General features: G+C 41.1%; 3 protein-coding genes across 5 annotated transcripts; 2 read left to right on the top strand and 1 right to left on the bottom strand.

The window, feature by feature from the left end:
- Positions 1-113: 113 nt before the first annotated feature.
- itga6a (integrin, alpha 6a) lies at positions 114-16,324 on the top strand. 2 transcript variants are annotated; one of them, XM_086091586.1, is made up of 26 exons: positions 114-370; positions 5,769-5,893; positions 6,119-6,198; positions 6,269-6,530; positions 6,605-6,736; positions 7,543-7,756; positions 8,158-8,351; positions 8,432-8,526; positions 8,646-8,773; positions 8,863-8,952; positions 9,031-9,092; positions 9,176-9,345; positions 9,641-9,784; positions 9,866-9,981; positions 10,782-10,944; positions 11,068-11,154; positions 11,247-11,326; positions 11,411-11,485; positions 11,569-11,671; positions 12,354-12,524; positions 12,602-12,691; positions 12,918-13,025; positions 13,327-13,425; positions 13,494-13,619; positions 14,839-14,963; positions 15,540-15,680. In XM_086091586.1, the coding sequence occupies exons 1-25, from the start codon at positions 201-203 to the stop codon at positions 14,944-14,946; spliced, it is 3,192 nt and encodes a 1,063-aa protein (XP_085947712.1). In that variant the 5' UTR covers positions 114-200; the 3' UTR covers positions 14,947-14,963; positions 15,540-15,680. The 2 variants fall into 2 exon arrangements, with proteins under 2 accessions (XP_085947712.1, XP_085947711.1); XM_086091585.1 differs by lacking the exon at positions 14,839-14,963 and having other exon boundaries at positions 15,540-16,324.
- Positions 16,325-16,539: 215 nt separating this feature from the next.
- On the bottom strand, positions 16,540-19,635 carry LOC147164805 (uncharacterized). Its single transcript, XM_086091587.1, has 2 exons — positions 17,964-19,635; positions 16,540-16,999 (listed from the first exon to the last, which is right to left on the bottom strand). The coding sequence occupies exons 1-2, from the start codon at positions 19,350-19,352 to the stop codon at positions 16,841-16,843; spliced, it is 1,548 nt and encodes a 515-aa protein (XP_085947713.1). The 5' UTR covers positions 19,353-19,635; the 3' UTR covers positions 16,540-16,840.
- A 57-nt stretch (positions 19,636-19,692) lies between these two features.
- On the top strand, positions 19,693-24,093 carry pdk1 (pyruvate dehydrogenase kinase, isozyme 1). 2 transcript variants are annotated; one of them, XM_086091589.1, is made up of 11 exons: positions 20,074-20,541; positions 20,893-21,034; positions 21,219-21,290; positions 21,367-21,551; positions 21,708-21,803; positions 21,888-21,965; positions 22,051-22,127; positions 22,219-22,317; positions 22,537-22,647; positions 22,975-23,088; positions 23,178-24,093. In XM_086091589.1, the coding sequence occupies exons 1-11, from the start codon at positions 20,433-20,435 to the stop codon at positions 23,316-23,318; spliced, it is 1,224 nt and encodes a 407-aa protein (XP_085947715.1). In that variant the 5' UTR covers positions 20,074-20,432; the 3' UTR covers positions 23,319-24,093. The 2 variants fall into 2 exon arrangements, with proteins under 2 accessions (XP_085947714.1, XP_085947715.1); XM_086091588.1 differs by having other exon boundaries at positions 19,693-20,541; positions 21,708-21,965.
- Positions 24,094-24,236: the final 143 nt, after the last annotated feature.

The raw sequence follows: 24,236 nt of genomic DNA, 5'->3' as shown, positions 1-24,236 counted from the left end.
TATTATTTTTTTTCTGTATTTTTCTGGCGCTCTCCTTTGTTGTTGTTCCATAGTTTGACCAAAGGGGGCGCTGTGGATCACATCAGTTGGCTACCTTGAGGACAATCAACCCGCGGCGGCTTCCAGTGTCTCAGTCGGCTGAGCTGAGAGCACTGGAGGGATTGAGCTTCTGCAACTTTGCACTCAAAACACTCACCGGGATGCTGATGCGAGTGGGACTTTGCTTGGCATTTTCGTACCTTTTGAACGCATCTCTTGTGCTGACCTTCAACCTGGACACCAACTATGTGATCAGGAAAGACGGAGAGCCTGGGAGTCTGTTCGGATTCTCTCTCGCCATGCACCGGCAGCTCAACCCGGACAAACGAATGTGAGTCTGTCATCTCCTCTGGAGGGAATATCTTAAAACACACACACAAGTGCAGCATTATCAGCTAATTCTCACTTTTCCCAATTCACAACATTGTAACAGCATGATGCATTCTTTCACTTTTAAAAACAGTGATTCAATTTTTTGTTGTAGCCTAAAAAGTACTTTCCATTGTGTGTATTTTAACACCGTGTTATTGTGATGTATGCATGAGAAGTGAGAAGCATGCAGGCTGAAGACAAATGAACAAACAATGGTGACAAGTGTCATGCAAATGTCCAGTAAGGTCAAACCGGGTGGCCTCAGGAAGATGAGCTCTCAACTTTTCTCCGCACACACATTTTAAATGCATGAATTTAAGGCTTGTTTATCACGGTTTCATTGAAATGTAAGCGAATAAGTAGATTAATGTTGTAAAGTTATTTCAGAATGAGCTCGGGGCGAGTGGTATTTGGTACAATAAGTAAGGATTTAATCCACCTCTTAATACCACCACGATCACGTTGCAACTATAGAGAGCAACAGTACTATAGAAAAAACCCCCGCAAAATATAATTTTACAATATACATCAATAATCATGCCCAAAGATAAATAGCATATAATTAACCTACATCTGTTGCTTTCTGTAGATGTAAAAAGCAGGATTATAGGGTTGCAGTACTTTCTGTTTCATTCTTTTTCTTTGACATTTACATGAGGTCAAACTAGTGTGCCGCCATCTAGTGGTTACTAGTGGAATTACACCTAATATAAACAAGCATAAAAATAAAGCTAGTAACCCAATATAAATTATTTAATACTATTTGGTAAAACAAATAGCGCCATATTTAGGGTGTAATGTAGGCCACACATTTGTATTTTCAAGTTGACAGTAAAATAAATGAGGCAGCTAAGATACTAATGTAAAGTTGTCAAATATTCCCTTGTTGCAGTTTGTTTTTAAGAATCCTCTAAGCCAAGCCCGAGGGAGCAAGAATGCAAGAATAGGGCTGTTTAAATTCTGCCTAAACTGATTTGAGGGACTCTTATCATCTCTTCGCCTTCCTCTAGCTAGCAGAACCTTGAGGGTTGGAGAAGGCGGCGAGAGGGTCGGCGTGTTGAAGCTTGCGTCCGGTGTTTGCCTGCACACATGCTGACCCTGCAGCAGTGCGAGCGTAGGCGGCGAGGACGACAAGCCCTCATAACGGCAGTCACTGAGATTTCACAGAGATTACAAACCTGTGGAATTTTATCTCCGCTGCTGTTTTGACTGTGGTGGGCAAAGGCAGCTCATGCAGGGTGGAAGTTTTGGGAGATGTTCTTAAAAAAAAAAAAAGGGGGAGAAAAAAAGAAGAAGCTTTTTGTAGCTTACGTTGTGTTATTGGCTTGACTTTTAGAGGGAAATATAGTTGGTAGGAACGCAATCAAAGTATTGCAGTGAAGATTAAGAAATGACATTAAAAATGGCACTCGTATCTCAATGTACAGCATTGCCTTGAGATATATGAGTTTAATTTGTTCTGACTACTCATGTCTCAAATCATCTTTCATCATCAATAATTATTTACAGTATTATCCTACTACATGTTCAAATAGCCTGCGACTATCGATGCTAACTCTTAGCATGTCAATAAAGTTTTGCATTGTTTGTTAGCTTTAAGCTCAGGGAACGTTTCTATAACTGGTTAAAGACCATTTAATCTAAAAATGATAGAGATTAAAAAGTGATTTTTAAATTGGAAATCTCAAACAAATATGCATTAAGGCACATTGTCTTTACACGTAAGCGCAGAGGCTAGTGCTAGCCCAACGTGAGGGTTCCTGCTAAGTCAACCTTTGTTATAAGCCAGATCTTTTATTGAGCCAATGCACCTATTTAGCAATAGAAAAATCTCACAGCACGCCACCAAACAAAAAAATGTCACAGATGGAATACGTAAATCATGTGCGTGAGTGTGAATGGTTGTTTGTTAATGTGCTAGCTCGCTAGCTCCCCTACAACCCAAATGATTATAAGCGCTGTAGAAAATGGACGGATGATACAGAGTTAATGACATATTTCCGCCCTGAAGCGCTCACTGCAGATGACTAAAAACAAGTGTTGAACTTTTTCACTGTTGCTTCCATAATGTCAGCGTGGTGCTTCACAGCTGGAAGCGGTCAGCTGTTCATTAGCTGGCCCCTGCACTCAATGAGCTTTCACTCGACTTGCCGGGCTAATTAGCCGCCGAGTCACATGAGATGAGCTCATGAAGAAGAGCGGATGCGCACTCACCGCTCGTTGCTCGAGAGCAAGAGAATTGTGTTTAGTTTCACGACAAAGCATGTAGAAAAATGATGAGCTAGCACGCAACTCAGTGAAACGGAAACAATTGGACTATTAAGACATTACGTAACATTTGCGTTGCGTGAATGCTGAAAGTCAAACGCTCACTGTGTGTTATTTTACAAAGACTAATACAGTAATGACTGTTTACATCTCATCATATTCGAATGATATTGCTATGATATTCCGGATTAGTCCAAGTTTTAGCAGTGTCATCTTTTTAGGATTCACACACAATTGTAGTTGAATTAGTTTAGATTGTTTGGCAAGTTAAAAAAAAACAACTAACACTATAATAAGCAAAGTAATGACATAACGTTATGAACAAAACATTTTGAAAAGGCAAAAAAAAAAAAGAGTCTGACATCGAGCAAGCTGCTTTGCCAGTAGTTGGCCTACACTGTGGCAGTTTGACACATTTGTCAGAAAGATAAATAATAATAATAATAATAATAATAAAAAATGAAAGATAGAAAGGTCTTTTGTTCACAATCTGTCAATTGATATTTTAGGTATCGTCTAGATTAGAAAAAGTGGTATCGAACATCCCTATCAATCATGAAGTAGACACACAATTTATTTTGATATCGCTCCTTTCTTTTGCTTCTGTACATAATTGAACAAATACGCAGGTGTCAAACTCAAGTATCCCTTGCCGCCCTTGTGTGTCAACGTTGATGATTCTTGCTCAAATCTTGACCAAAATGTCAAATTGTCACACATAATAATTGCAAACATTTGTTTCACAGTTGAACAACCAGTTGAACAAAAACATAACATAAGTATGATGTGGCTCGGAACAAAAAATGAATTTGACACGCCTAAACTAATACTGTAGGTTGGATTGAAAGATTCAGTTGGTGAAAACTGAGAAAGGAGGCGACATCGACTGGCCGTGCAGGACCATCTGCGCATGTGTAACCTGATAGATTAAACACAAACTAATTATAATCAGTCAAGACATTCCTGGCTGACTGTAAAATGTGGCTATTTGGCTTTAACTTTGTGTCATTTCTAAAAGGGACATAAACAAATTGGCTTAATTTTGAATATTTGTTGAAGCGTTGACTCGGAGTTGTAATCTTTAATCAACATATGGCATGTGAATGCCGTGCACAGCTGTTGCACACCTGTTAACAAAAAGCAGCAAAATCATTGTTTGCAGCCACCGTGTGTTCCACCGCAGTGACAGACTGCGATGTAACATGATGGCGGTAAAGTGGCGTGTGTGCAGTGCGCATATTGTCATGAAACAAATAGCTTTGGTCTCCTTAAGGATTAAGCAAGGGATTTTACAGTGCAGCGTGCGTAAAGGTTAGGAAAAATGATTTCAACTGACAAACTGTGGTCTGTTCGCAGTGCCATAGAAAAAAAACCATTCGAAAAAACATCGAGACTGTCTTGGATGAAAAGGAATCATGAATTTCATTTCGGAGAGCAAACCGCTGCTCCACTCGTCTACCAGAAGGCCGCGTTGCATGTAAACGTCAATATGAACCCTCAGTTACTTGCTAAATTCTACAACTTTCCCCAGGAGCTCTGCTTTACAATTGTAACACTGATGTGCTTTTCCACATCGTGTACAGCTATCGAGTAAGCTAGTGTGGGCGCCATTATCATTTAATAACGATGTCACTTACGCTCCCAGAAAATTGTCCTACACGTGGGCAGCCGAACTGCTTGTAGTTCAGCTGCTGAAATGTCAACATAATGGCAACTTTGTAGCCCCTGTTTATATTTGCGTGTCGCTGCTCTTTTGTTTGAGCGCAGGCTTTACAGTTTGCTCTTGGGTCTCTCCGCCAGACCTCCCCAGGAGGTGCGTACTAACAGGCATGCTGGTCTACAAGATCAATAGAAGAAGCACCTAAAAGCCCCAAGAGTCGAAACGTTAGACAGGATTTCCTTTCTGTCCCTTGAGGAAATTCCTGCAGTTATTATGGGCAGTGCCCGCATTGTCTAGCGGTTTGAAAATTTCTTGTTTACTATCACTATGGTATACAGATAGAAGATCAAAATCTTTCTGCAATGTTGTTGTTGTTGTTGTTTTTTTTTAATTGGTTAATGCAGCACATGAGATTGTCCTTGAACTCAAACTTGTTTTGCGTAGGAATTGCCGTTTCATTACATTACAGTGTCATCTACTCGTGACGTCATTTGGTCAATTATAGAAAGATAATCAAGGTGAAGAGTACTCACAGTCAAGTGAAAAATATTGACAGCCAAAACAAACTGACTTATCAATGTTTTTTGTTTATGTTTGACCGAAACACATTGTAAGCTAGGAGAGGGATGTTTCTGTGTTCAGAGCACTCTCAAATGCAGAACCAGTATTTCCCCGTTCAGTTTGTTCTAAGTATTGTGTTTTTTGGAGTTTTGTAAAGAGAGATTATGCTAAATATTGGTTGGATCAACTGACATGCGATGCTGATATTTCCCCCCACATTAAGACATTACAACAGAAGACAAAGAAAATCACATTGAAGCAAACGTTTTTCAAGTCAGAAAAAATAATCAGCAAATTTTTGCTCATTTTTCTCTGTATTGTAAAGTTAAATACCAAAGGAAAAAGTAATGCAGTCAAACGTTTTGCCTGTAATTCATATTTGTTGTTTTCAGCATTATATACCAGTAGTAGCCTTAAAAAAAATCATGCCAGTTGGGCCCTCGTGCTATCTAAATATACTCATTTGTGCAGATGAAAAAATCTCCAACCACTTTGATTGAGTGTGAACGCATACACGAAATGGAAACATGCAGAAATTGAATGATGAACCTACAGGAAGTTGTTGTGGTTGCTGTGCCGTGTCTGCAACCTGCCCTCACATCATTTCACCTTTCATTTGCGGTCTTGTTTTTTTTTTTCTTTGTCTTTTTTTCCGCAGCTCTTTCTTGTTCACTAACACATTAATGGACATAAAACAATGGATGAATGAATTAATACAATTTAAGAGCGTGTGCATTTGTCTTCCATGTTGCAAGGGGGACAAAATGGTTCACTCAGCAATTAATTGCGTAAAATTCGTTTTAGGCCAAACCATGTGTCTGTATGATGAACTGACACATTTTATGTAATTTTTTTTTTTCTTTCTCAGGTTGTTGATCGGTGCCCCCCGAGCCAGAGCTTTGGGGAAACAGCATGCCAACATCACTGGAGGACTTTATAAATGTGACATTAGCTACTCTCCTGATTGCGAGCGCATTTTATTTGACAGTGAAGGTACGAAATGACGTTCTTTGGTTGTGAATTTAAGGGCAAGTCGGAATTAGGCTCTGAATGGGAACTGTATCAAAATCAGCTCTGTCTACCAGTCGTTCATTTTCCATGTCCCGCCCAATCATGTCTGTAGGTAACCCAGTGATGGCCCCCTTGTTGTGTTAATTTGAGTTTCTATTGTGTATCCATGTTCATGCCATGGCTTTGTCTTTGTCTAAACTTTGAAAGAGGATATCCGAGTTGAGAACAAGGAGAACCAGTGGATGGGGGTCACGGTAAAAAGTCAAGGACCCGGGGGAAAGATTGTGGTAAGTATTTCAAAGCATCCATGTAGACGTAAATCAATGGAACTCCCTAAAAAAAATCTTCCAACTTCAGACGTGCGCTCATCGCTACCAGAGGCGCTGGTTTGTCAACACGCCTCAGGAGGCCCGTGACATCACAGGCCGCTGCTACGTCCTGAGCCAAGACCTGACAATCGACGAGTTGTCCGACGAGGACGGCGGCAACTGGAACTTCTGCGAGGGCAGGACCAGAGGCCATGAGATGTTCGGGTCGTGTCAGCAGGGTCTGGCCGCCACTTTCACCAAGGACTACCATTACCTGGTCTTTGGAGCGCCTGGAGCGTACAACTGGAAAGGTTTCGACATTTTCAGGACACGAAGGGTCACAAGGTCGGGGTGTGTTCGACTGATTGACTTTTCTCCCCGTTAGGCATCGTACGCGTGGAGCAAAAAAACAACACACTGCTGGAGATGGGCGTGTACGACGACGGGCCTTATGAAATCGGCGATGAGCACGTCTTGAATCCTGAGCTCGTACCTGTGCCTGCCAACAGCTACCTCGGTGAGACACAAGACGAGTTGCCATTGGCAACCATTAAAGGGTAACTCAACCGTAAACGTTTCTTGACAATAATATGCTATATGTGACCTCACTTGTCTAAACATGGCATTGTGATTAATATTACATTTGTGGAATATGAGTTATGTAGCAAAATTCTGCCGTTTTTAGAGGGCGGCCATTTTGCCACTTCAGGTCTCAGGTAACAACCAATCACAGCTCAGCTTCAGAAAACAGCTGAGCTGTGATTGGTCGATGCCTGAGCTCTGAGTAACTGTGATGTCATCTTCAGTCGACAACAAGTGGCAAAATGGCCGCCCCTTGAGATGAATAAAAATGGCTGGATTTTGCTCCATAACTCATATTCTTCAAATGTAATATTAATCACAATGTCATGTTTAGACTAGTAAGGTCACATATAACATATTATTGTCAAGAAATGTTTACAGTTGAGTTGAGAAGCAAAATCCAGCCATTTTTATTCATTTCTATTTTGCCACTTGCTGTCGACTGAAGATGACATCACAGTTGCTCAGGTCTCAGGTAACAACCAATCACAGCTCAACTTCAGAAAACAGGTGAGCTGTGATTGGTCGTTGCCTGAGCCCTGAGTAATTGTGTTGTCATCTTCAGTCGACAGCAAGTGGCAAAATGGCCGCACCTGAGATGGATAAAACGGCTGGATTTTGCTCCAAATGTAATATTTGTTAAAATACCGTATTTAGACTAGTGGGGCTGCATAGAACATATTGTCAAGAAATTTTAAAGGTTGACTTCCCCTTTAATTCTTGAATTCCTTCTACATTTAGGATTCTCCCTGGACTCTGGTCACAGCATCACCAGGAGGCGTAGCCTAACTGTGGTTGCTGGGGCACCCAGAGCCAATCACAGTGGAGCCGTGCTGCTGCTGAGGAAAGAGAACCACGGCTCGGCCCGACTAGCTGTGGATCACACTCTGTACGGACCCGGGCTGGCGTCTTCTTTTGGATACGATGTGGCCGTAGCGGACCTGAACGGGGACGGGTGTGTTGCACTTTGACAGCATGAATCGACCATTTGTAAATAATAGATGCCAGGGTACTACTGTGTGTCAGAAAATATATGATATAGCATAACCTGCTTTTCCTTTCTCCGCCTCCATATTATTAGCAAAGCTAGGGCTTTCCATTTGTAACAGTAACAAATGCATATTACCAAGCTAGAGGGGCTACTGCCAGTTAGCTTAAAACACGATATAGCATAACCTACTTTCCTTTTCTCCACCTCCACATTATTAGCAAAGCTTTGTAACAGTGACAAATGCATATTGCCAAATACAAACCAGCGGGAAAAGGCACCAGGCTACTTTCTGTTTGGTCGCTTAGCAACCAGCAAGGACAAATGATGCCGTACCAAAATACTGATATCGTGCCTATTTGACCCAGATGGCAGGATATAGTCGTGGGAGCGCCCCAGTTCTACATGAAGGACAAAGACGTTGGAGGGGCTGTTTATATCTACATCAACCAGGCGGGCCGATGGCGTGGCGTCGCACCAGTCCGTCTCAACGGGACCAGGGACTCCATGTTTGGTCAGGCAGTGGAGAACATTGGAGACGTCAATCAAGACTCTTATGAAGGTCATTTACTGTCGCTGATGTAATTTGTTGCTTGCTAACTGGTATATTGTTGCATTAACTGTTTTTCCACCCTCAATCAGACATCGCCATCGGAGCACCTTATGATGACGGCGGTGCGGGAAAGGTCTACATCTATCACGGCTCAGCACAGGGAATAAACGCACGCCCAGCTCAGGTTGGTTTGATTTAGCCTCAAAGTGTCATTGAAATCAATGTAGTGTTTTTGTTTCGTGCTGCAATTGCTGAGGTTGTTTCATTGGAATTACTTCCAAGTGTTTTTGTATTTGATTCCAGATTATTTCCGGAAAAGATTACAACATCCGACTGTTTGGCTATTCTCTGGCAGGGAACATGGACGTGGACAGCAACTCTTATCCAGACCTCGCCGTGGGCTCTTTGTCTGACTCAGCGCTCATTTACAGGTTTTTAATATTCCGATCCATTACTTTGTATTTCCACAAATATGTGTTGGAGCATTTATATTTACAAATGTCATTTCACTGTTTTTCAGGGCAAGACCAGTCATTAGTATCCACAGAGTTGTCAAAATCTCCCCGCGGGAAATTGACCTGACAATAAAGAACTGTGGAAACCACATCTGGTAAATATTCCTTCAACATTGTTTCATAATGGAAACTGTACAGTACAATTGAGCAAAAAGCTTTTTTTCTGTCTTTAGCTTCACCGTGGACGCTTGCTTCAGCTATAAAGCAAACACCGCATCTTACAACCCGAGAATAAGTACGTAAATCATCTTTGATTTTTATTATCCACACGGAGGGCTTGTTTTGTCTCACATCTTGTTTTGTCCTATTCCGCTGCAGCTATCAGCTATTCTGTGGAGGCGGACGGAATTCGCAGGAAACAAGGCTTGCTCTCAAGAGTCGTGTTCGTGAACAAATCCAACTCGGAAACAGAACACCAGTTTAATGGGACCGTGGACCTCCGAGGACAAAAGCAGGAAACATGCATTAAGATAAAAGCAAAGTTAAAGGTGTGTGTGATCCTAAAGCATCGACACCTTACATCTAGCATGTACACGCTCATGAATCCATGTTACATAAATGACTGTATTTAATAGTTCCATTATCCAACATGAAACAACCACCATTACAAGGCTCAGCAATATTATTAGCTAGCTTACTAGCCAAAAGAATTAAGCTAAAGCGCAAACTGATCTGTCGCTATTATATCTGCAATTTCATATTTGCCTTCCATATTTTCCAACATTATTTGTAAAAAAACAAAACAAAAAAAAAACACACAACTTAATGCCTTTCTTTGTACAGGACAACATAAAGGATAAGATGCGAAGCGTTCCCGTCGAAGTGTCCGCACAAATAGTTGGTACGAAGCGACAAAAGGTGAAGAGCAGCCTCCCACAGCTGATGCCAATTTTGGACTCTTCTCATTCGAATAAAGAAACTGTCGAGGTAAAGCAACAATTCAATTTTTTTTTTTTGTAAAAGTGAGTTAACATATCACCATGCTATCTGTTTTCATTGTACTTGTAGGTGAATTTTGTCAAGGAAGGATGCGGAAGCGATCATGTTTGTCGCAGTAATCTGATGATGGAATACAAATTGCTGTACAAGCAGAGCAATCAAGACATTTACTCGCCTTTGCCCATGTGAGTAACAGAAAGAACCTCTTAAAAATAAGATAATCTCGCCATGATCCTCAGAAGGGAAATTCTTTAGTTAGTCTTATAACCAAATCATAGCATTTATGGCAACAAGCTAGCAAGCGTAATGATAATGAGAGGATTTACCCCCAAAATATTTATTTTTACAGTGTGTATAAAACTGGTAGCCTTTCACATTAATCAGTACCAAAGTAGCAGTTCTCAGCTTTAAAAAGATCGGTGATGCCTGTATTAGTGGTATGTGGGCTCCCTCTAGTGGTACCTGAAGGAATCACTGCCTAAGTGCGCTTTAGTTTTTAAGCGTTATTTTACACCTTATAACTTCATATTTTATTGTCCTCACTTATTTGATGTGCTTCTACTTGCACATTTCCAGACCGATTCTCACCATTCCAACTTCAACATATTCCAAAACTTATTACGTATTATTTTTCTCATTTCAAAAATTCTGTTTTCCCACAATTCCACATTTCCAATGGCACGTTCAACATAACAGATTCACATCGTTCTCATTCTAATGTCTCTGTGTTCAGCGCATTCACCTCAACTTGGCAATGATTTTCAACGTGCCGATAATTAATTCAAATTTTTCCCCAATATAAATTCCACATCATTCATATGCGATTCAAGTCTCCCCAAAAGTCATCTAGGATAGGCTGCAGCTCACTCATGAGCCTAATGAGGACAAACACTAGAAAATGGAATTTGGATCAAGTAGACTCCAAGGATTTCCTGCCCATGTTGCTAACACGTTCAACAGCAGTAAATAATTTGTGCATCCACAGCAGAGACAACATGTCCGTGTTTCATCTGACGTATGAGAGGAAGCACTTGGCTCTGCGGCTGACCGTCAGCAACGTGAACGGAGACGACGCCTACGAAGCCAAGCTGACGGGGTCGTTTCCCGACACGCTGTCGTACTCGGGCGTCCGCTCACATCGCACCATGGTAAAGCAGAAGGGCAAAGGGCTACGTTATTTGAAAACTGCAATCAATCATCAGCAAAATTGCCCATTTTGGATTTCATGGAGGGACTTTACTCTCCTGAAGTGTTTTCTAACATTCCCGTAGGTGGACAAGCAGGTCATTTGCGTCGCTAATCAAAACGGCTCTCAGGCCGACTGTGAGCTCGGTAACCCGTTTAAGCAGGGCTCAGAGGTACGAACTCAGGCAAGACATTCCTTATGCAGCACTTTTGAAGCTTTTGTTCTATTTGCATTTGAAACAAAGAAGGGCTTTTTTCCACTAAGGTCACATTTTACATCATCCTGAGCACTGTGGCGATGACGCTGGAGACCACAGAGATTGCTATCGACCTGCAGCTCCAAACGTAACAGCTACTAGCTCACCTGCAGCTCTGCCGCGTTGTGTACCTTTTCCTATATTTACACTTTTCGCTTTTCTTTCTATTCAGAACCAGCGTACAGAATTTGGCCCCGGTGAGAGTCAATGCCAAAGTGATGATTGAATTGCCGTTGTCGGTTACTGGGTATGTTTGTGTCAGGCCGCAAAAGCGTCAACAGAACATGGATGCGAGGAGGTCATCATTATTATTTTGCTCGTCCCCATCAGGGAAGCCAACCCTCCCCGGGTTTCATTCGGAGGGGCGGTGAGAGGAGAGAGCGCCATGAAGAGTGAAGAGGAGATCGGCAGTTTGGTCAATTACACATTCAGAGTACGTTGCGATATGATGACCCAATTATTTAGCTGCCGGCCTGCTCAATTTCAACAAATTGAGTGGTTATGCTTTACTCATTCACTGCCATTGACGGCTATAGACGTCAAAAATGCATTTAAACTATTTCTATTAGTTAAAAAAAAAATCCACTTTTGCTAACAAGAGAATAAAAACCTAGGTTTTTTTATTGTAAATTTAGAACAGATATAAAATTTGTGATTAATCGTTAATTAGTGAAGTCATGTGATTAATTACTTTTTTTTTAATTATCACGTGACGGGCCTAATTTAAAAAAAAATAATAAAAAGGGCCGTTTAATCATAATTAATCGCATGATAATTGTATATCTGTTTTTTATGTACAATAAAAAAATATATAGGTTTTCCTAAAAAAAATTATGAAATGAAAAATTGTTAAACTAATAGAAATAGTTCACATAATTGTTTTATGTCTATAGTCGTCAATGCCAGTAAATAAGTTAAAAGGAGGGGTTGATTTTGAATGTAGCTCGGGTTCAAGAACAAAAACTTGACATGGATTTTCTGTGGCCAGTGCTGATATTTGGCAGAATTTTGGCTACCAATTTTTTAAAAAAGACACAAACTGAAACATCTATTTTTTAATTAAAAAAAACACGTAATAAATTAGGTCTAACACTGTTTATTTTTTCCCCTATCAGATTAACAACTTGTGGGACGCTTCCGTCAAATCCTCACTGCACATCCATTGGCCCAAATCCAACAACAATGGAAAATGGCTTTTGTACCTGGTGAAAATGAATGCTAAAGAAGGGCAGCACGGTGTCATTTGTACACCTGAGACTGAGATCAACCCTGTAAAACACATCCAGGTACATTTTAATACAAAAGGCACTGACATTTAAAAAAAAAATTCCTTGGTAATTTTTGAGAATTGATGTGCTTTCAGGAGAGCTCTGCATTCAGGACAAAACGTGAAATTGCACAGAAAAAAAACAAAGGCAAGACTTGCTCAAAGTCAGACAAGAATAAGATTTTGGTGAGCATTTTTTTCTGCATAAAATTGAGCAAGCTATTCAAAAAGATGAACTCCTGAGATGGATGAAAATGGGTGGATTAATATTATTAATTCTTATTCTGTGAATGCAATATTAATCAGAAAACCGTGTTTTGACTAGTTAGGGCACATATAAAATGATTAGAAAGAACATTTCTGACTTGAGTTTCCTTTTACAAGGAGTTCTAACACACTCTTTCTTCTTTAGACATGTGGGAAAGACTTGCAGTGTGTGGTGCTTAAGTGTCCCCTGCATGGACTCGACGGGTCCACAGTGGAACTCAGAGCTCGTCTGTGGAACTCGACTTTTCTGGAGGTTACATGTTACTATTTTTTTTATTTCATTTTAACTTCTTGCTATTGTCAATAGAATGCAGAGGTGGCAAACGTACTTTAATTACAGATGCTTGCCTGGTTGGGGAGGATGTTACTAATATTTGTTACTGAAGTTGTTTGTGAAGATTTTGAGATTCTTTTGTGATTAGCGGCTCGGAATATTCAAATAAACCTAACTTATTTTTGCCTTGAGTTTCACTGTAAGTACAGTCCAAATTTTTTTATTTGATTACTTACCACCACTATTGGAATCACACTCATCTGGTTTTGTTTTGACACAGGATTACACTTCTCTTTCATCCTTGGACATCATTGTGAGGGCTTCACTGGTGCTCCATACTCAGACCTCAAACATGATCCTGAGAACTCCTGACACCGATGTAAGCCACAAGATGTCAGATGGGATAGGTTGTGGCGTCTACACTCCATCAACTGTGTGTTGTTGCAGGTGACGCTTACCGTGTTCCCAGAGAGTGCCGTGGCCCAGTATGGTGGCGTCCCCTGGTGGATCATTGTGGTGGCTGTTCTGGCAGGGATCTTGATTTTGGCATTGTTGGTCTGTCTGCTGTGGAAGGTGAGAGTGGGAGGAATGACATTAGCATTCAGTCAATGGGAAAAATATGATGAAGTTGGGATTTTCTTGCCAAATGGCTAATAGTGATGCACTGCCCAATGTAAAGCATTTAAAGTAATCGCCCGCCACCACCATGGGGGTTACATTCCAAACCAAAACCACCCCTGCAATAAGCTCTATTTAAAATAGGCCTACTCCTATTTACGGCACTTTTTGAACATTTCTTTAAACACACTTTCAGACAATACAAACACATTTTATATATTGAGAGAGAGTAAGAGCAATGGATAACACAAAAATATTGTACAGACAGTGTAACGGTGTAAAGTAAACAAATCACAAACTTAACTTATCATCAGATAATATACATTAAAAAATCATGCCCAAAGAAGCATGCTATAAAATGAACCTAAAATTGTCACTTTCTTTCCTCTTAAAAAAGAGGATTACATCGGATAAAGTTAAATTATTTTCAACATAAACTAGGCTGGTTTTATAAATTTGTTCTTCTTCTTTCAAATTGATACCGTCTCAATATAAGCGTGCCGCCATCACGTGTTCATTAGTGGAATTACGCCCAATAGACTAAAATGGCGACACCATGAACTCTGTTCTTTTTATTTGACACATTAATAACCTTTAGCAGCAGTACAAGGATGAAACTTTACTGATGATTTGTCGTTTTATTATTTCCACCATGAATCGCCGTGCGTCACTGTACATCAATCACCAAATCACCGTGAGTCCAAATCACCCTAAGAGCTTTTGCCTCTTCGGAGGGACTGCCAATACAAAATAAGGACAATCCTCGACGTTGTGCAACAAACTTTTCCAGCGCCCGTACGCTATTAAGCTACTTCAAGTATAAAAGGCACTAAAACGAAAGTGACTCTTCAAAATAAATTCGCTACTTCAAGTATAAAAGGCACTAAAACGAAAGTGACTCGTCAAAATTAATTCGTAACCCCAAAACCAGAAATGACTATTTACAAAGCAAATTCCAAAATAAAATACAATCAATACTCCGGTTAGAAAATATAATTATTATGTTATTTACACCTTTTGTTTGTTTTTCTGATTTAAAAAAACGAACAAAATGTTGAGACACATGCTTTGCATTGGGCAGTCTTTTCAGGAAACACTATTCCAGGGTGACTTTTTTTTTCTTTACTGATTTAGTTTGTGATATTGATCACCCTTGCTCCCCCCTTCCCTTCAGTGTGGTTTCTTCAAGAGAGCATCCAAAGAGCAGTACGATGCGGCCTATCACAAGGCCGAGATCCATGTTCAGCCTTCTGACAAAGACAAACTCTCTGCTGAGGCCTGATTATATTCTCTGACCAGGTTTAAAAAAAACAAAAAAAGCCTTCAGCATGTGCTGCGACTAATGAACTCACCACAGCAGCTTTATTATGGAAGTGCAGACACAGGGCCGACCCAAGACGCACCTGCTTAAAGCCTTAGAGGAGTATTTTTGTGTTTACTGTCAAACTAAACAACAAATGAAGTCAATTTCACATTGTGTGGTTAAAAGAACGGCCAGCTTAAAGTCTGCTAGCTGAATGCTAACAGATAATAGGAGATGCCAAATGGCTCCCATCTCAGGGATATGTTCCTTAATCTCTTCAAAGTGCGTCTAATATTACTGCGGCTTACCACAATATGTAATTTTTTGGAGGCTTGGGTCGACTCTGCACAGATTTAACCTGACATATATTGCACACAACCAAAACTAAAGATCATCCTTGTGCAATTGTGTGCTCTTCAGGTGCCTTGGCTGACATCTGCTTGGCTTTTGGAAACATGCAAATAAATGTGAAAAGCATGCTTAACATTGTTTACCGGTACTTTTTTGTACAGCCAGCGCAACTATTGCATGCGTTTGACCTTCTCTTTAATCACCCGTGTTTGTCCATCCAGTGTGGATTCTTCAAACGCTCCAAGCAGGAGGACGCTGTCCCTCAGTATCACGCCGTGCGGATCCGCAAGGACTCTCCTCACTACGAAGACGGCAAAGTCAAGATGGATCATTATGAGAAGAAGCCGTGGATGACAACGTGGGTTGACAATGAAAGTTACTCATGAGGTTTTTTGAGGGTCAACCTCTTAACGTAAGGCACAATCAAATGACGATAAAAGAGCCGTAACAACAATTATGGATAAATATCTTAGTGAGGGCAGATTTGTTCATACTGCTCTTTATATTGTATGTGGCGTGCCCTAGCCAGTTAGACAATCCTTTGTGATGTCAAATAATTTTCTTCCTGCGCTCGTTAGTCTTTCTATACTGTATAGATGATTTTTCTACATGGAACTTTTGTACATATTTTCCTGCACATTGTATATTTATTTTTTGATAAAACATGTATAGTGGAGCCAAAGATGTCCAGTGTTTTGTGTGCATTGGACTAACCTTCATTACAAAATGAACTACTGATCTGATGTTGTGGTACTATTGCATGAAGCCATGCAGAATTTTAACAAACTATGCAAACATGGCACAGTTGACTTTTTGTATGTATTTGACTTTTGTAGTTTTTTTTTTTATAGCAATCGACTCACTGTGAACAAATGTTAAGGTAGCGTCGTCACTGAAAGTCATTTTTGTGTGTGTGAATTTAAAAGAACAGCAAACTGTTCCGAATTCGATTTTTCAGGAATGTAAATATTGTCAAACCGAATAAAGACAACAAAAATTGAGCGTTGCTATTTGCATCCTGTTTTAAAGTGTCGTATTTAATACATTTAGTATTTTGTTGTTGTTGCATGGACTGTTTAGCCGAGTGGTTAAAATCCTGAAAATAATTGTACTTAATTATTTTAATATGGGCTGAAGGTGATAAAAGGTTTTAAGTAAAAATAGATTATAAAATACAGTATATCACATTGGCAATTTTATAAAAATTTGCTTGCAAATGAATGTATGAAAATTTTTATTTTTACCTTAAGGTCATGTAACTTAATAGGTAAAATCATTTTTATCCCCTGTCAATTCCTTTTATTCACCCAGAACATATCTTCTTAAAACATTGACATGGGAAGAGATAACTTTATATATAAAACAAAAGCTGTCAAAAACAATGCATCCATGATGACCGCTGACAAAAAAAGTAAACATCAATAAAGATGAACCCTTTTCTCAGAAATCACACTGCCTACAAAAGACAAAACATTTTTTGTCAACAAGCACGCAACTGTTTTGTTTTTTTGTTGGGATTGGCTCAGTCAACGGTTAAACGGAAGCTTTTCTCCTGCTCCTTGCGTTGGTTGTCACACAGTTTGGACACCTCCTCCACTCGCCTCTGCAAGAGAACCGAATTCTGGTCGATCCACTGCAGGGAATCCATGTGGGCGTTGAGGATTTTGCAGATCTGTTGAATCTGAGGAAGGAAAGGGGAGATGTAAATGTAGGCTCAACCAAATCTTATTCAAGTTTAATGTGTTCCGAGCACTCCAATGTAGTTTAGAAAAACAGAGTAGAATGTAAAGAATTAATTCACTGTGCACTTCCTCTGGTGTGCCTACTTTGGCCACCAGGAGGCCGTACTGTATCATGCAGTTGTAAAGCACAGTAGTGCTTCTACTACTATTGTGACTTAGTAATTTATTTTTATAAAAGACAAAGAATATGCTTCTGTGAATATTGTTATTTTATCTATCTAAATGTGTTGTGCCATCATTTCAGTTCAAATATCGGTTGTGTCCAAAATCGTGACTATTGATGCTAACATTAGCATTACAATTGAATTTTGCATTGGTTTATTTAGCATTACGCTAAAAAGGTTTTCCATAAGGTAATATACACCTCATGTCATTGTTTTTGTTTGATTTATAATAAGAATTTGACTGGGAGTTGCTTGAGGCTTTTTATTTTTATTGTACTGATTATTTATTGCTTTGTCTTGTGTTTGTAAAAAAAAAAAAAACACCCGTGGAACCCTTGAAAAAAAAAAATTGTCTACTCTCTTGTGGCCATTTTACGAGGAGGAACTAGAAATAATAGAAGAAAACCGCTATATTATTAAAATATATTGGTATTTATTTTAAATGATCTGTCATCGGGTTTTTTTTGTGTGTGTGTGGGGGGGGGGGTTAATCAAAAGTACTACTGGTATCAGTACTTGGGATTGATGACTACTTAAGTTGAGAACTCATATTGGTATCATAAAAAAAAGTATCGAAAACCCTTTGAAAAAAATACTCACATTAAACAATTGTAACATTGAAGAATAAACTTGCAATCTGAATATATTTTTTAAATTATTCAGGCCTAATCTTAACTTCTCAATGCAACCAAAAATCCCTAGTTAGGAGGACTGAGGTGTTTACTTAGCGCCACCTTACCGGGTCGCTTGTGTCAGCCGGGCCGCTGTACGTGTTGAGGTGCTCGATGATCTGCTTGAGGTCCTGTGACATCCTCTTGAGCTGCGCGTCCACGTTCTCCGCCAGCTTGTACGTTCTCTCGCGCTCCTCGTCGGCGTTATGCATGTAGATGGTGCTGCTCTGCTCCTTCACAGACTCCTCCAACGAGCACAGCAGGTCCTCCAGTTCCTTCTGCTGGGACAGGGTGAAGTCCAGCTCCTGGTTGAGCCTCTTCTGGTCCAGCTTCACCTTCTCCATTTCTTTGTGCAGGGTCGTGATCTTCTCGCCGTTCTCCACCAACATGCGGTCCCACGCGTTGACCTGAGTGGCCTGCTGGAGGAAATGTCGCTCTTGCTCTTCCAGCTCCAGGCTCCATTTGTTGATGAGGGCCTCCAGCTGAGCGTAGGTCATCACGGTGGGAGCGGCAGTGGCGGCGGTCGGCAGGGCGGTGGCGACTGTAGAGGCGGTCGTGGTGATGGCGGGTTTGAGTCCTAGTGAGAAGCTCGACGCGGTGGCTGCAGCGGTGGAAGCCGGGGCGGTGATGGAGGTTGCTACAACGAGAGGTTTAAGCGTGAAGGACAGGCCTCCGCCGGCTGCGGTGGTCGTTGCAGTTGGAGCCGCAGCTGGAGTCGGGGTGGCACCAAAAGCAAAACCAGAACCTGTAGCAGGGGGGGCCGTTGTTGGTGTGGGGGTCGAGAACAGAGATGGGGCCACCTGGGTCACTGCAGGGGGAGCTGGGGTTGATGAGGATTTAATCGCCATGGTGAAACCTGTATTCTGTGGAGCTGAGGCAAGAGCGGTGGAGGTGGTCTGGGCGCCTAGTGTGAGGTTTGGAGCAGCACTTGACCCAAAGGGGAAGCTACCCCCTGGTGCGCTTGTTGTGGGTGCCGCTGTGGTGACTTGGACCTTTGTTCCACCAAAACTGAAGCCTCCAAATGCACTTGAAGTGGGTGCTGCTGCTACCGCTGCCGGTTGGGTTTGAGTTGTGGCCCCAAAAGAGAAGCCTCCTCCCGCTGGTGCGGTCAAGCCCGAGCCCAGGCTGAAGCCAGACGATGCCGGTGCCGGTGGCGCGGTGGAGCCCAGTGTGAGACCTGCAGCCGGGGCGGATTGAGGAATTGAACCCAGACTAAAGGTGGTGGTAGCATTGGGGGTCCCGAAAGCGAGGCTCCCGCCGGCAGCGGTGCTCTTCGCTGGGCTGCCGAAGCTAAAACCGCCACTCGGGTTATTACTAGCCTGCGCTGATGACCCGAAAGAAAAACCACCGCCGCCGCTTCCGGAGGCTACTGGAGTGGACGTTGTCAGGCTGAACCCAGTGGTGGGTGCCGCCGGAGCTGTGGTCGTCGGCTGCCCGAAGTTGAAGCCGCCACTCATTGTCGCTTACCGGACGATGGCGGATGACAAAATGGTTCACGCACCTCGCTAGGTTTTTGGCGGGTCGCGGCTGCAACTTGCTCAAAGTTGAGTTCGGTGGTGCCCAATGCGCTTCTTACACGGCGGAACTTGTAAGAAAAAGGTCACGGGTTAGTTAGTCATTACAATAAGGAACGGCGAACGCAAACTAATTGCACATCACTGTCAAAAACGTGGCTTCTACATTCGTTCCATCGTCACACAAGAGGGTGTAGCATGCTACTGCTAACGGAAGTGACGACAAATAACACGCTTCCGTTTTCTTCTTCTTCTTCGGTTTATTACGTTTGACGTTTTACATATGTACAGTGTTGCCACATACAAGGATAACGGATAAAAGCAGTTTGGGCATTTATTCGGTATCCTTCATATCCGTGTACTCTTACGACGTTTTCCCTCACTAGTAAGACAATTCAGTGCAATAGTAGAACGACTAAAACAGTGAGGGCAGGGAGAAATTACGGTTTGGATTCGAGGTTTTAAAATATAAGTTTTTTTGTATTTTTAATTTTGCTTTCCATCTTTCAGACTGAAAGGGTTACAAGTGGACACTCAAATGTTTGAGTGTTTAGTTCCGTAAATGGCGCTATATAAGTCCAAGTTATTATCATCATTATTATTATTTGAGGACATCAGTACCATACTCATAACAATCCAACAGGAGGGGGGAAAAAGTAAATACATGTAAAAAAAAAAAAATGGGGATAATAACGTGATACTAAGGGAACTGTACTATCTCGACGCCACTTGGGGTCTTTGGGACTGTAGCTGCGTACATACGCACAATCGGTTTGCAGAGTGCAGACTTTACGCTTGAATGTCTGCTTCAAGTAATTACTTAATAAATGGGAAACACCTCGAGGCATTAACAGGGACTATGGGGCGTGCACACCTTTCACCAAACGACACGACAGCCATTTTTAGATGTTGCTTTCGATAGTATTTTTGTATGATAGCATCTCGTTAGCAATGGAGCTAATAGAGGTAGATTAGCACACATTTAGCTGACCTACTACTGTGAGGCCCGGACGGACCACAACTATGAGACTTTTAAGGTTTCTGCGGAGCAGCGTGTCCATAGGGAAGGACATAGACTATTATTCCAAATTTTCGCCTTCCCCTTTGTCCATGAAGCAGTTTCTGGATTTTGGTAAGACGTGAAAACGTCACGTAAACTTGCAACATTTACAATGTGTGTTCCTTGGGGACCTCTACGCCGCAGTATCCGTTTCAAATGCGGCAACCAATTTGTGCGTCAGTCGGAACGCACTGTTTATCACTAATGGAGTAATAAAGTCGTAATTATCGTGAATATTTGCATTAAAAAAAACTTGTGCAAACTACTTTATTTGAATCTAAAAATGTAAATGTAAATCTAGGACCCTCTGATACAGCGACAGTTTTTTTCGGCCTTGAAACATTTAACCTTATCTATGAAAAATATGTTTAGAAGTGCCTAATGAAGTTGCCTGCGTCTATAATTGTGTCGTCCTCAACCCAGGTTCAGAAAATGCTTGTGAGAAAACGTCCTTCACCTTCCTCAGACAGGAGTTACCTGTGAGGCTGGCAAACATACTGAAGGAGATCAACTTGTTGCCAGATAACCTGCTAAGAACGCCATCTGTGCGCCTGGTACAGAGCTGGTATGCATGTTTACGCATTCATTGGTCAAATCAGTTACATTTTCTTGGTTGTCATTTCTTATTTGTCACTGTTGATAAGGGCATATGAGTATTTGAGGTGGACCAAAATAAATTACAGGGAACGAACTGACATGAAACCATTTGTGACTAAATAATTCTATAATTGTGTTTTTTATACCTGCAGGTATGTCCAAAGTCTCCAGGAGATCCTCAAGTTTAAAGACAAAAATGCAGATGATGAGAAAGTGACATACGAGTATGTTTTTTATTTTACTGACTCACTTTTCAACACATCTCCCTATGTCTCACGTAACGCTTGTGTCCTCCGTCAGTTTCACAGATGCGGTGATTAAGATCCGAAATCGTCACAACGATGTCATCCCGACCATGGCGCAGGGACTCGTAGAGTATAAGGAGACGCACGGTACCGACCCGGTGGTTAGCCAGAACGTGCAGTACTTCCTGGACCGGTTCTACATGAGCAGGATCTCCATCCGCATGCTGCTCAACCAGCACAGTGAGCGCATCCATGATATTTTGTTAACAATTTTAAGACATAAAAAATATGAAACTACTGCATTACTTTTCCTGTGTGAAATTGCATGTAAACTTGCACTTATTTATAACATGAACTTTTGAGGGTTTTTTTTGTGTGGCTGCTGTGTGTTGGCAGCGCTCCTTTTTGGTGGCAAGGTGAAGGTAAACCCAGCACACCCCAAACAAATCGGCAGCATTGATCCACATTGTCGAGTGAGCGAGGTTGTAAAAGGTGAGCACAATTCAATGGGAAAAAAATGCTCCTACTGTCTACAATTGCTTTCATATAAGTACTTACGCTTATTTTCCCATTTAGATGCTTATGAAAATGCAAGAAACCTTTGTGACAGATATTACATGAACTCGCCTGAGCTCACAGTGGAGGAATACAATGGTAACTATAAAAAAAGAAAAAAAAGAAGAAGCTTTTATTGGTTCTTGTTTGTCTTCGTTATTTGATCGTTGGCTTGTCCTGACAGTCAAAGATAAGGGGAAACCCATCACCATGGTCTACGTCCCATCTCACTTGTACCACATGGTGTTTGAACTGTTCAAGGTAGGTTCTGCTTTTTGAACGTCGCACATTGCCAAAGCTTAGCCAAACTTGTCACCTGTTTTCACATCTCCACGATGTGTTCTGAGTGTAGAATGCCATGCGAGCCACCATGGAACTGTACGGAGATGCCATGGATCATCCTCCAATTCGTGTTCAGGTCGGTCTGGGAACTGAAGATCTGACAGTCAAGGTGAGTGGACAATGGACATCATTATGTTGACAGGAATACATTTTTGAGCACCCAAGGTTAGAAAAAAATAATAATCTGGCCAAATAAGAGCACGGAACACACACGAACAAGGAATTGGGTCACCATAGCCATATAACCTAATCAATTTGACCAAACAATTTGATTACTCTCCGAATAATAAACAATAAAACTCTACTCAGAAATCCTTGTTTCCAATAGGTAAGCGATCGCGGAGGAGGCGTTCCCCTGCGCAAGATCGACAGGCTATTCACATACACATACTCGACAGCTCCTCGGCCGAGCATCAACGGGTCCCTGGCTGCTCCTCTGGTGGGTCATTTTGATGTCCAAAAAGAGTATGAGAAAGTGGCTGCATTTAGGTTTGGCAACAACTGGCCTGAGATCAGTGTCATTGAGCACAATTAAATTTTGTGTTGTCTGTCAACTTTTTACATCAATTTCATAAGAATCATTGAAATTCAAGTTTTTGTCACGACTATTTCTTTGCGTAGCAATCTGGTTACTAGATTAAACGTTTTTTGTTTTTTTTTTTTTACAATTATGAATCCTTCAGCATTTCAAATATACTTAGTTTTTTCTTTTGTCGAAGTCATGTTGGAATGTTTATCAAAACCCAATTTTTACGTTTCCATGCAGGCCGGTTATGGATACGGCTTGCCCATTTCTCGACTGTACGCCCGCTACTTCCAAGGAGACCTCAAACTGTACTCCCTGGAGGGCTACGGGACTGACGCGCTCATCTACATCCGGGTAAAGGTCTACATTCGGCGTCTTGTCTCACAAATGAGGGCGTGTCGGAAGCGTGACCCAGCAACTCCTCTCACACTTTTCCCTCTCAGGCGCTGTCCACGGAATCCATCGAGAGGCTCCCGGTGTACAACAAGTCGGCGTGGAAACACTACAAGACGATACACGAGGCAGACGACTGGTGCGTCCCGAGCCGAGAGCCCAAGGACATGACTAAGTTTCGTCGGTTCTAGAAGAGAAAGTTGGACGATTTGATACACACACATTTTTCAGGTTTCGTTACCACCAATATCAAGACTATCAAATAAATGTTCAAATGGCTTTAAAGCCGTTTGAGTTTTTATTTAATATCCTTAATATAAGTGCTCAAACAGGACCTAAAGATGGATATCAAGGATATCATGCTCAAACTGCTTTCCATAAGTTTTTGTCTTATGTGCAATTTCAGATTTTATCATAAAGTAAAAATGAGTTACTGTCATGTAATATATCACAGAGAACAACCTGTTTTCATTAGGTTTTTTGTTTATTTAGTTTATTAAGATGATATCTCTTATGGGGACTATTTTACCGTTTTTAAAAGGATGTCATGGTTACATGAGGCAGCAAAGAAATCTTTTCACCGTGTTACATTAGGAACTAGGATCTATGCAGGGGCACAGATTTTCTATTATGTTCAACATCACTAAACGTTACCAATGTCTCACCATGTTACAAAATGCAGATAAAGCATGTTTTTAATCAGTGCTATAGTTTTAAAAGTCAACTTGGTTCTACCTGTTTCATATTGTATAATTTGCTTCAGCTGTTTAATAAGAGCAATATGTTTAAAATTACTGATTTTCCATCTGTTCTCCATTTGAGGTTGGCAACAACATTTTAGAACCTCCTTTTAAAAAAAGGCAGTCCTTTAAAGGTTTTTGCAAAAAATCTGAGCTGGTGTAAACAAATGGGATACATGCATTTCCTTTTAAATGTTCCAAGTAATAAACTGCAGTTTTTCATCCAGAGCAGTGAAATTCATTTAAATAGAAAAGTGTATTTGTGATAAAGCTGGAGAGACACTAACTCTGGAATATTTTTGAACTACTGTACAGAGTGACAGACACATTTGGGGGTAACACACACCCAGTGCCCCAAAACAAAAATTC

Source organism: Leptonotus elevatus, chromosome 12 (genome assembly GCF_054856555.1).
Source record: "Leptonotus elevatus isolate MCC_2025b chromosome 12, RoL_Lele_1.0, whole genome shotgun sequence".
NCBI classification, from domain to species: domain Eukaryota; kingdom Metazoa; phylum Chordata; class Actinopteri; order Syngnathiformes; family Syngnathidae; genus Leptonotus; species Leptonotus elevatus.
Note: the sequence above shows the minus strand (reverse complement) of the source record. Positions and strands in the feature narration are given on the sequence as shown.